Here is a 12,600-nt window from a genome sequence, read left to right as displayed (position 1 = left end):
TTTTCCAGTAGTCATGTATGGATGTGAGAGTTGGACCATAAAGAAAGCTGAGTGCTGAAGAACTGATGCTTTTGAACTGTGGTGTTGGAGAAGACTCTTGAGAGTCCCTTGGACTGCAAGGAAATCCAAGCAGTCAATCCTAAAGGAAATCAGTTCTGAATATTCATTGGAAGGACTGACGCTGACGGCTAAAGCTCCAATACTTTGGCCACCTGATGCAAAACTGACTCATTGGAAAAGACCCTTATGCTGGGAAGGATTGAAGGCAGGAAGAGAAGGGATGACAGAGGATGAGATGGTTCGATGGCATCACCGACTGGATGGACATGAGTTTGAACAAGCTCCCAGAGTTGGTGATGGACAGGGAAGCCTGGTGTGCTGCAGTCCATGGGGTCGCAAAGAGTCAGACACGACTGAGCAACTAAACTGAACTAAACTGAATTTACAAATGAGTATTATCCATCCTTCCTTCACTTCCTTGTACCTTCCTTCAGCATCCCAACCACTCACCAAATCCCAGAAAATTTCACCAAACCCTCTAATGTGTTCTCCACTCCCTCCTCCCTACACAAAGGAAGTAGAGAGAAAACTGAGACTGGGGGGTGGGGGGCGCACAAGGAACAGTCAGAGTTGGCTAAGAGTTAATCTCTTTATCTTCCCATCTTTGTGGAGACTCATCCAAGAGGCAAACCCTTCGGCCTGGTCTCTGGACCATCTAAACACTGGGAAGACTGCTGCTGCACACCAAAGTCTGGGGTGGGGGCTGACGCTTCTCTCCCCAACTCTGCCTTAGGGAAAACTGATTTTCAATTTTTTATGAAGACTGGAAGGACTGTTGCTGAAGCTCACTACTTTGGCCACCTAATGTGAAGTCGATTCATTGGAAAAGACCGTAATGATGGGAAAGATTAAAGACCAAAAAAGAAAGGGGCAGCAGAGAATAAGATAGTTAGATAGCATCACTGACTCAATGGACATGAATCTGAGCAAACTCAAGGAGAAAGTGGAGGACAGAGGAGCCTGGAGTGTGGCAGTCCATGAGATCTCAAAGAGTCAGGCATGACTTAGTGACTTAATAACAATGCAAATGCAGCTGAATATCCATCCAGATATTCCCTGTGAGGGTTTTTTCCTCTCCAACCAAATATGTGGATTCTTTTTCAACACTATTTCTCCAACTCTCCAAAACCCACTGAGTGCTCTACAATTCAATACCCCAAGTTAGCAGCAGTTAACTTCTGTCCAACTTGGCTACAAATTCAAGAGTTCCCACAAACGCCTCTCAGATTTGATAATTTGGTAGCATGACTCGCAGCACTTGGGAATGCACTTTACTAACCAGTTTATTATAAAGATTATGACTCAGAAAGAGATGTGTAGGGTAAGGTATGTAAGGTATGGGAGTGGGGAGGTGGAGATGCCATGCCCCCTCTGAGTATGCCACTCTCCCAGCAACTCCATGTCTTCACCAACCCAGAAGCTCCCTGAATCCCATCGTTTAGGGTTTTTAATGGAGGTTTCATTATGTAGGCATGATTGATTACACTATTGGCTCTTCGTGATTAAATCCGTCTCCAGCCTCTCTCCCTTCTATGGAAGCTGGGAGATGGGGCTGAAAGTTCCAAATGCCTAATCAAGGCTTGGTCTTTCTGGTGACAAGGGGCTCCTATCACCCTCGCACGCATTCTAAGTTGCTTCAGTCATGTCTAACTTTTTGTCACCCTATGGATCATAGCCCACCAGTCTCCTTGTCCCTGGAATTCTCCAGGCAAGAATCCTGGAGTGGGTTGCCATTTTCTTCTCCAGAGGATCTTCCTGATCCAGGGATCAAACCCACGTCTTTTAGATCTCCTATATTGGCAGGTGGATTCTTTACCACTAGTCCCACCTGGGAAGCCCCCTATCACCCTTATCACTGAGGAAATAACAAGAGTTTTAAGAGCTCTGCATCAGGAACTGGGGACAAAAACCAAATATCTTTCTTATTATATTACCCTGTTATGTTTATCCATCCTGCAAAAAAAAAAAAAAAATTCTAGAAACGTCTCCTTATAGTGTTAGCCTTTCTGGCTATTTCTGGCTCTCCTTCTCTGTATACTGGCTATAACCCCATAAGAGACTGACTAGAAACTTCCTTTTTGTTCTTCATTAGGTTTTTCAACACATAACTAGTTCCCCTGTGACAGACTTCTTTATCTGTCCCTTCCAAACAAACCATTCATGGGAACAAGCATTCTCAGAGCACTGGAGTTGAATGCCCACACTAGCTCTCTTCCTTCCAGAAGAATCTTAGGAAGTCAGTGGTAAGGGTGAACTTAAATGGCCAAGGAATTCACTCCAGGGCCCCCTTTCATGGGCCACCTCCTTTGGCCTCTGGGTCACTGAGTTCCACAGAGGAGAACTGAGCCTTTCCAGTGTCCAGGGAGGCCTCTGGGCTCTTGTTCAGCTCTCCACTGGGAAACTCTCTGAGCTGGCTACCCAGCCTCTGGAACGGACGACCAGGAACTTCACCAGTTAAGATGGGATGGGATGGCTGGAGGACCAGTTTGACTGAAGGCCTCTTGCCTTCTGCTCCCGCTGGTTTCCCTCCCTGCACATGCTGAACAAAGACAAAAACAAAAACACAACAAAACCCAGGGAAACCAAGCTATTTTAAAATACTGTTATCAAGAGATCTTCCTTCTGAGGTAGAAACCTCACTTCCTCGTCGTCGTCGGGCTCTGCTCATCTGTGGCCCCAGAACGTCTCTGCCGGTGAGGGCCTCAAGCCCACACTGGTTGATCTGGAATCCGGGTTTAGGTCCCAGCATCTGGCAATGTGCTCCACTCTGATGACACTTTTCGCTTCTAATAATAGAGCCGATGAAGTAATATTGCAATTGATGTTCCCGGGGATTTGATTGGATAAGTGCATAAGCCCTGGAGGGGGAAGGGGGTTGTATGGACGGATCACATTAGTATTCCCATCCTATCGATGCGCCGGGCCGCGAACCACGTCAGCCGGACTGATTCCCTGCGTCTGCCAGTCCCGCCACGGATTCATTTGGGATCCTCAAACAGGCAAGCCCCGTGGAGACGAGGGATCAAGACAGCGGATTAGAACCAATTGCCTGCCTCGGGGACAGCCAGCCCTTCCAGGCCCGGTGACTGGGGAGGGAGGGGAGCGCCGCCGCCGTGGGAAGACACCCGAAGCTAGAGCGACACTCTCCCCGCTGCACCCCCACCCCCTGCCCCCCTCCACCTGGCAGCGCAGGCTTTTGAAAACTGTCCATCTGAATGGAAACTCGGAACCGCCGGGCGGCGTGTTCCTTCTCGCGCAGCCTTGCGATCCATGCCGAGCGGAAAGCGGTGCGAGCCCGCGCCAGCGCCCAGCTCCCGGGACAGGGCCGGCAGTGTTGCTGAGCTGAACTTGACCGAGCCCCTTTCTCGCTGCTAGTGGCAGCGATGCTGCACGGCACAGCCAGCGCTTCCCCGGCTCTCCTTCAAGCTGAAGGTTACCCACCCGCGCAGCCAGCCCCAACCCTGTGAGCGCCGCGCCTCGGGTCCCAGCTCCGGCTGCTCGGCGGCGGCTCGCAGGGCAACGACCGGGCCGCCCGCGCCGGGGCGCACTGCACCAGCGGCTTCGGCTTGGTGGATGTGTATGCATGAGTTCTGCACCGAATGGGCGCAAAAAGCGCCCCAGCCGGTCCACCCGCTCCTCAATCTTCCAGATCAGCAAGCCCCCGCTGCAGAGCGGGGACTGGGAGCGCAGGGGCAGCGGCTCCGAGAGCGCCCACAAAAGCCAACGAGCCCTGGACGACTGCAAGATGGTAGGTGGAAAATGCGTCTCCTTTTTTTCCTTTCTTTTTTTTTTTTCTTTTCCCTTTGGAGATGTGGGGGAATCGTGTCCGTTCATCGTTCGCCTGAGTGCCAGCCACTCCGCCACCCTCATCTCCTCCATGCCGATCACGTGCACATGCACTATTTTTAAATCTGCAGTCCCCCAGATTCCGGGTGACACCTGGTCGTCATGGACCCGCCAAGAAGTGCCACGGAGAGAGTCTTGGGGGCAGCGGTTGTAGGTCATCCTTCTAACCCCTCCGAGAATGGCAGATACGAAAGACTCGGTGAACTGGCTGGCTCACCAGGGAGGGAGGGATTAGGAAGGTAAGAGTGCTGAATTGTGGGGAGACAGGAGCAAACAGACCCAAACAGGACGCACAGGGCGCTGCGGTGGGGACGAAGGTTCCAGCGCAGAGGCTGTGGCGGGTCTTCCTGTCAGACAGCAGAGCCCGAACTGTTCAGTGGTCTGGCAGGAAGTGAACGGATTGCCTAATACAACCCACCTTTGGCCTTTTGAAATCCGCAGGCCAATTCAAATTCACATCCCAGCTGTAGTAGAGGGGAACATTGTAGCGAGAGTTGCCAGCATCGCTCTCCGGTGACCTGGGAGTGGCATGGTAGCTCTCCAAATATGCTCTCGATCGTCAGAAACTTGAGTCTGAACGGATGGGAGCAAGTAGGTCTGGAAATAGAACTTCCATGACCAGACTTAGGGATGAAAAATAAACACTTGCCTTGGACAAAGAGAACTTAACAATCTTTGTGTCCCAATCTTTAAACATTCTGTAGGCTCTTTAGCAGGAGATTTGAGGTGGCTCAGGGGTCAGTGAAAGCCTCTGTTTAGGTAGGAAAAAGTAGCAAACTTTTTGGTTATAAATGTCTTATGAAAGAAACTTGCTTCTTTTCCAGCTTGTGCAAGAGTTCAACACGCAAGTGGCCCTGTACCGAGAATTGGTCATTTCCATTGGGGACGTCTCGGTCAGCTGCCCCTCTCTCCGGGCGGAAATGCACAAGACAAGAACCAAAGGCTGTGAAATGGCCCGCCAAGCACACCAAAAACTTGCTGCCATCTCAGGGTAGGAGCCTCTTGGTGTTATTTGGTAATTCATGTATATGAAGTGTGAATGCTGGCACACAATGGATATTTAGAGTGATCAAAGCCTCAGAGATGATCACTGCAAATGTGAGGTTTTAATCAATTACCCTGAGATCAGGATTGTCTAGAGAGCAATGAACAAACTATAGGCCAAATTATAATCCAAAAGTTGTGTGATTTTTGTTTATATGTTGAATATTTGGGTCATTAAGTGTCTTTTTTTTTTTTTTTTCAAAATTAACTTTAAGTATGCTGGCCACATTTTGGAATTTGAGGCTTAAGATGTTTTTGCACCAAAGTGAAGTTAAATCATCATGCCGCAAGATTATTTTGTCATCTGCTGCTAAACATGTACTGCACAAAAATCTTTGCTAAATCCCAGATTTACTGATCTATTTATACCATGAGTCAAATTCTTATTATACCATTTAAATTAAGATCCCTAAAATAAAGTCTTGGATATAAATTACTCTCTTCACTGTAGTGTATGAAAGGGAAGTTTGAACTGGAGAAAAACTTTTTCAAGATTGGGGAAATTCACAAATTTAACTAAATTTAAGCTGCTTATCATCCCTTCCCCAATTATTTTTAATTCTTTTTATCCCATTTATGGATTCTCATGCCTATTTTAGGTGATAAGGCAGTGAGTGAAAACTTCTCTCCTGAGACCACACTCACTTCCTCCTGATCTCTCAATAGTGGGAGAAAATTTAATTGTGGATTTTATTAACAGTTCCTATTTCAGATAAGTACAAAGATTAAGGAAACACAGGAATCTTTATGCAGGTACATTGATTTAAGTGTTTGATTCAGTTTGGATTTAGCCTTTATATATTTGTCTTTATGTATGATTACATCACAGTAGAAGTTCTGGTTAGACTCTTGTGATAATGTTGTAGATTGATCATTTATAGGAATTATATCCAATTTACTTTTTTGAAAGAATCATTTTATCTTTAGTGCCATTAATATATGTAGTGACAGTTATTGGTATATAAAGATTAGAAAGCTGTATGTCACCTCTCTTAATAACTAGTTTATATTTTATATGATGAAAAATGATACACTCTACTAATCTCCTTGAAGTGAGAGACATATAAAATGTTACAAACCTATTTTATTTAGTAGAAGTATTGAAAATTATTGTCCTTTTCTGTTTTGTCTGTTATACTATACTTAAGAAGTGAATCTGGGAGTGAATCTAAGTGTTTAAGGATTTGGGGGAGGAAATGCAGCTGTGAAAAGTATCAGAGAAAAAGAGAGAAAAACAATCAGAAACACAAAAGGGAATCATGGTGGATTAAAATATATAAAGAAACAATGGTTCAGAGAAAAAAACAGGTTTAGAAGAGAGCTAAGGAATTGCGTATTTGTAAACTCCGTGTCTAACAGTTTATGGCAAGTTTATATCCAAAATTCCTTTGAGCTTGACCTCAAATTGAGAACATGTTCTAATCAGACAAGATGTACTGGAGAAATGAACAAGGAGGTCAATTTAGTCTATTCTGCTACACATGTGAAATTCAGTTTCTTCTAAAGGTTTAGGAAAGAAAGAGTCTGCAACTATTGGGCACCAGTTAAGTTTTGAGGATTTGAGGTGAATTTTATTAATTCAGGGAATTACAGCCTTTCACTACTTGCTTACATGTTATTTGAGGAATGTTACTGGGGGCAGGTTTATAAGGATTCGTGGGAAAACGGGTTGTTCTTAGAGCCTTGGGAAAGTAAGGTCAACTCTATTGAATGTTCTGGTGTAGAATTTGAAACATTTTCCTCCTTAAAATAATGAGATACAGTGTAACCTTTCTGGAAAATGACAGTAAGATAATTGAGGAAAATCCCTTAAGCCCATCACCATCTGGACCCCATTAATGAAGGATGTGATTCCCCTGGGTGGAATTCTGTTCCTGATATTGCTGGTTATGCAGGCTCTCATTTCAGGCTTCCTGTGAAGGTCGGTAGGGAGGCTGAAGGATTCACTTTACAATTGGATGCAGGGGTAAGAAAAGCAATGATTCCTGGGGAATGTAGACAGAAAGACTAGATTTCTTGAGTGCCCATTGTCTGCTGGTACAATCCATTTAATTGACAGAATAATCCTCTGAGGAAAGGATTAGTATCTTTATTGGACAAATTAGTTTTAGGGAGATTGAGCAAATTGCCCAGTCACACAACTAAAAAGTGGTACTTTAATCTGGCCCCAGGTTTGCATGCTTCTGAAAACCATGATCTTTCCTCCATATAATGCTGCCATTCAAAAAGATGTCAGGTAGAAAGGAACGAAGTACTAAGACATGCTCAAGAGATGAACTTCCAAAAGAGTACATAAAATGAAAGAAGCCAGTCACAAAATACCACATATTATATGATTCCATTTAAGTGAAATGCTCAGAGAAAGCAAATCTATAAGAAACAGAAAGGAGATTAGTGGTTGCCCAGGGTGGAAACAGAGAGTAAGTGCAAATGAGCTTAAGGTATCTTTGGGAGTGATGGAAATGATCCAAATTTGAATTAGGGTGATAGTTGTCAACTGTATGTTTTCTGAAAATCAATGACTTGCACACTTAACAATGAGTGAATTTTATGGTATGTAAAGGATACCTCAATGAGTGTTTTTAAAAAGGTGTGATCACTGTTACCATGATTAACACTTGCCTTTCATTGGGTTTATTCTTTTCAACATGTGTAGCTTTTAGTGAAAGGGATATGAGCTACAGAGATGGGACAAAATAAAGCTTGGCTCGCCATGCATACATCAAAATGCCTGCCTGATAGTGATCGTCTAAGCACCAATTTGTTGCTCTGGGGAGGGATACAGGTGGAGGAAAGGCAGGACTTGAAGGAGTAAATGAATTAGATCATATCTTACCAACACAGACCCCTCCTTTCCTCTCTACCACCTGGTTTGGGGCCAGAAGAAGAAGATGGGGTGGAAAGTGGACAGGATAAAAAGAAGAGGCAAGATAAATAGGGAGGGAGAGAATTAGAATTAAGCCACACAGGTAGCCCATGGCATTGCAAGAACCCCAGTTTTACCATCCCTAAGGTCTTTTACATTTCACTGTCTCTGAATTTACAATTTATTTTACAATGGATGATGCATCATCATATTGAACAGCAGCATCTTTTCTTTCTTATTGGTACATAAAGCAGTGTTTCTTAAAATGGATGATGTCTAAATTTAATAAAATATAGTTTGGGTTAAAAGTTTAAAAGAAAAAAGAATTAAGCCACAAATGCTATATCGCTTTTATCCCTGACCAATTGAAATCCTCAAGGAATGGTGACCACAAGAGAAGACTCAGACTGTGGTTCTCACTAGCTGGCCCTGGGTAAGCAGGGCTTCTTCACAGATACAAGGCAAACACTTTCTCAAATTGTATTTAGATCAGCAGACGTTTGGGTACAGCCTTTTCTTTCTTTACTGTACCTTCGCCATGCTGATCTTCTCCTAAGTGTTAAAGCTGAGAGGGTCACGGCTTGGTGTTTCTGTGTATGTGTGAGTGTGTGCACACATCAGGGGTAGCTGGCTTTCTGGGCCCTGTCTCCTTGAACTTCCTTCCAAAAATGACTTCTGAGACACCTTTGAAGAATCCCTAGGGCTCCATGATACAGAGAATACTGAGTTAGCAAAATATCCTCCCTTTATATTTGCGGAATCTGAGTTTTGGAGGATTTAAAGTGACTTTAGAAGCAACTTGGTCGAGTGTATATGAGGATTTTATAGTCAGGCAGACCTGTGCTGAATACCATATTTGCTGATCTTGATGGAATTACTTAACTCTCTGAATCTCAGTTCTCTCATCTGTAAACTGGCTCTCATGCTCACTCCTGGGTTAGTTGAGAGGACTTAGGGAGCCAGCTGGGTGGTGCCTACCCTGGCAGTGGCACCCTGCCCTTCCCGGGTTGCTCTAAGGCTGCAACCCTGGTCTCCTGCTCCCTGGTCTAGTGTCTGTTCCACCAGCCATGTCATCTCCTGAGAGTGAAGACAGAAGAGCAGGAGCTAGGAGGACCACAAGAGACAATATCCTCCAGCAAACCCTCTAGTTTATGCTATGGCTGGTGGGTTGGCGTTAGGAGTCCTTGTCCTATATGCTTCTATGGTGTCTGTGTTGCTCTGGGTCTTCACACCACGACCTTCTGTTAGTGGCTGCTGATGAGAGTGAAAGCGAGGTTTGAGTATGCTACTATGAAAGGCAGTATAGCTGTCATAGGAAAGAGCACTGACTCTAAATCAGATTGTGTGATTAGTCACTCAGCCATGTCCGACTGTTTGCAACCCCATGGACTGTAGCCTGCCAGGCTTCTCTGTCCATGCGGATTCTCTAGGCAAGAATACTGGAGTGGGTTGCCATGCCCTCCTCCAGGGGATCTTCCCAACCCAGGGATCGAACCCAGATCTCCTGCATTGCAGGCTGATTCTTTACTATCTGGGCTGGATAAAATCCTTGCTTCGCTACTTACTAGGGATACATGCGAACTGATATGCCAATTGCTTCACAGGGTGGTAAATGGCAGTCTGGTGTGGTGGCTAAGTACATAGACTTTGAAGCAAGACTGCCATTGTTCAAATCTCAGCTTTACTACTCACAAATAGTGTGACCTTGGGCAAAGATATTGTCTTTCTGCCTCAATTTCTTAATCAGCAAAATAGGGCTGATGAATAATGGGACCAAATCATACAGTATTCTGAGGACTGAGGAAAGTAACATATATCAAACACTTAGAAGACTGCCTAATATCCAGCAAATGCTAGTATTAAGTTCATATTAGTGTTACTGTAATTATTAACAAAACATTTAAAATTCAGGTGGTCAGATACATTTATATAAAAATTATGTATCATCAAAGTTTTCAAATAAATATTTCAGCTGGAATAAATTTTTGTTTACCTTGGCTTCTTACTTTATGTTCTGAAAAACTTGCTAGGCTGAAATTTCCCGGATGGTTATTGAAAGACCTCTTCTTTAATATGTTAAAAACACTATAGAGATGTGACGGTTCAAAAGTAGTTAGATTTAAGATTATTTTCTTCATATAAATCAACCTAGATTCTTCATAAATCATAATATTTACAAAATCTTTTAGCCTAACTCTGGTATAAGCTGTGTGACATTGGATGAGACTGTTAAATTCTCTGTACACCTCAAAAATTGAATTGAATGATTTCTGAGTCGTCTGACTTTATCATTCTAGTGTTCTATGTTAATTCATGTAGATTTTCTTTACAGAACTGAGCTATTAAAAAAAAAAAAAAGCACATGCCAGAAGTTTGATGATTGAATTCCAGAAATAATTTGTTAGGATGTGAACACACTGTGATCACAAGGAGAATCTTAATCTCCTAATGGCTTCTGGGAACAATATAATGATTATCCTAGGGGTCCATATCCACAGATTTTAGGTTTTTCCTTTCAGCAATTATTTTCCTGACCAGCCAGGCCTATGTTTTTCTCCTTGTATCTCTCCTCATGTCTTTTCTTCTTCTTTTTTTGGTCTATTTTGGTTGTGTTTGATTCTTGTTTGACTTTCCTGCTCTATTTCTCCAGTCTCCCTGTGTGTGTCCATTTCCTGTCTTGTTTGCTAAGATACTGAAATGGGAGAGGGAGAATACATAACTGCAGCTTAGTCAGGGTGCTTCCTTTCAGCACTTTGCCTGAGGGTGCAGCAATTACGTGGGGTGATGGAGAGCGGAAGGAGTGTTTGGTGAGAAAGCGGAAGGGGTGTTTGGTGACTATGGAGGCAGCTCACTCAGCTTTCTTTGATCCACATTATAGAGGCGGCCTGGGGTGTAGTAAAAGAAGCCTTGTTGGCAGGCATGCCAGATCACCCATGCTGTCCTTTATGTTTTCTTATTACAGATGTTTGGGTTTTAAATTTTTAACTCTCACTGGTCAGATAGTGAAAGGTGAGTTATATCTATACCAAAAGATTATGCTATCCATCTAAGATAGTGACAATTCAGTGTTTGTTTTCTAGGACTCTAGTAACAAAGTACCACAACCTGAGTAGCTTGAACTATAGAAAGTTCTTTTCTCACAGGACTGGAGGCCCAAAGTCAAGGCAAGGCTAGTGTCCTGTGAAGACTGTTTCTTTGTCTAGCTTCTAGCAGTTTGCTGGCAATCTTTGGTGTTTCTTGGCTTATTGAAGTATCTCTACCTTCAACTCCACACGATCTTCTCTGTGTGTATGTACGTGTGTCCAGATTTTCCTGTTTATAAGACATCAGTAACACTGGATTTGGGGCCCACTCTACTGTACTAGTATGGCCTCATGCTAACTTTACTAATTGTACCTGCACCAACGTACTTCCAAATAAGGTCACATTCTGAGATCCTGGGTGACAGGATTTCAACGTATGAATTTGGGAGCAGGGTGTGGACACAGAAGGGTAATTCAACCCACTGCAAATTTCCTCCCCCCATCTGCAGTAGAATACATACTTTGGGTTGTTTTGCCTGGTGGGGATGGAGTTTTGCCCAACACTATCTGCAAAGATCGTAGAGGACAGAGGAACCTGGTGTGCTGCAGTCCATGGGGTCACAAAGAGTCGGATCCAACTTAGTGACTGAACAACAACAAAAATCTGCATGCTTTCTCAACACTTTTGCACTTCCCAGCACCCAGTGTTTTATCATTTGCAAGACTGCAGCTCATATTGGGGTGGGATTTGTGACCATGAAATAGAATGCTGTTTGTATGAAATGGAGGTATGTGTTCACAAAGAATTCCCAGTATGGTTAGCACTTTGCTCTAACCAATTTAATTACTACTGTCTGAAGGTGGAGCAAAATCAACTGCAGAAAAGAATATTAGGGGGAAGTAGTAATTAATACACCAAATATTAGGCACCTGCCAGTCCACATACAGGATGTTCACTTTCTCTGGTCTGCGTGGCTGGGATTAGGTGGTGGTCCTCAGTGGTACTGACTCTGTACTCAGGAGCAAGCGACGAAGGACCGACTCACACCAAATTAAAGACGAGTGTTATTCTTATTAACCAAATGAAGTGTGATATGGAATCTAGACACATGTCTTCCATTGCCTGCTGAGGGTTAGCCTATTTATTTTTGAACAGACCTAATGACTTTTACATTGTTAAAGCTTTCTAATAGATGTTTCAACTTAGAGAGAAAGTTAAATCTAAAACAAACTTTAGGAAAACTCCTCATTACTTTATTATTTATTCTGTGAAGTACAAGAGAGCAAGGCTGTGTTTAATTCATGTTTATACCTGGTGCCAAGCTCATGAGGAAATGTGCATCTTGTTTGTTCATTAAGTTTACTTGGTAGTTTTAAATCTATTCTTAAAAGACATTGTGTCATATACTTCAATTTAAAAGTCAACTAAACTTTAATAAGAGGGAAAAAACTGTGTCTTGATACACACTTTAGGGGAAAAAAAATGAGCAAATACATTAGCTTACATTTTATATTTCTATTATATTTGACTTTATTTTTTCTGGTTTGTAACCATAAAACCAATACGTTGGTTTTTTAAATGAGAAGACTAGAAGAACACACTTAAGATCAATTTCTGAGGCGTAGATGTTCATTCTTATAAGAAATTAGTGGGCATTGTGTATTTTAGAATTACTCAGAAGGTAATCATGTTTCAGGTTATTTGATAAATATCATCCTAACATCTATTTGGTGACTTTACGTTGAGTAGTTAAAAACATT

At 43.1% G+C, this 12,600-nt stretch overlaps 1 protein-coding gene across 2 annotated transcripts in view; it reads left to right on the top strand.

The window, feature by feature from the left end:
- Positions 1 to 2,955: 2,955 nt before the first annotated feature.
- Positions 2,956 to 12,600, top strand: part of LOC122683775 (regulator of G protein signaling 7 binding protein) — a 107,464-nt gene continuing 97,819 nt past the window's right edge. The window contains exons 1-2 of one of the 2 annotated variants that reach the window (XM_043887609.1): positions 2,956 to 3,808; positions 4,731 to 4,897. In XM_043887609.1, the coding sequence (XP_043743544.1) occupies positions 3,644 to 3,808; positions 4,731 to 4,897 (332 nt within the window). In that variant the 5' untranslated portion in view covers positions 2,956 to 3,643. Of the gene's footprint in view, positions 3,809 to 4,015; positions 4,146 to 4,730; positions 4,898 to 12,600 lie in introns of those variants that run through there. The other variant, XM_043887610.1, reaches the window with a different exon arrangement.

This window comes from Cervus elaphus, chromosome 25 (assembly GCF_910594005.1).
Source record: "Cervus elaphus chromosome 25, mCerEla1.1, whole genome shotgun sequence".
Classification (NCBI taxonomy): domain Eukaryota; kingdom Metazoa; phylum Chordata; class Mammalia; order Artiodactyla; family Cervidae; genus Cervus; species Cervus elaphus.
This window is presented reverse-complemented; position numbering and strand designations above follow the sequence as displayed.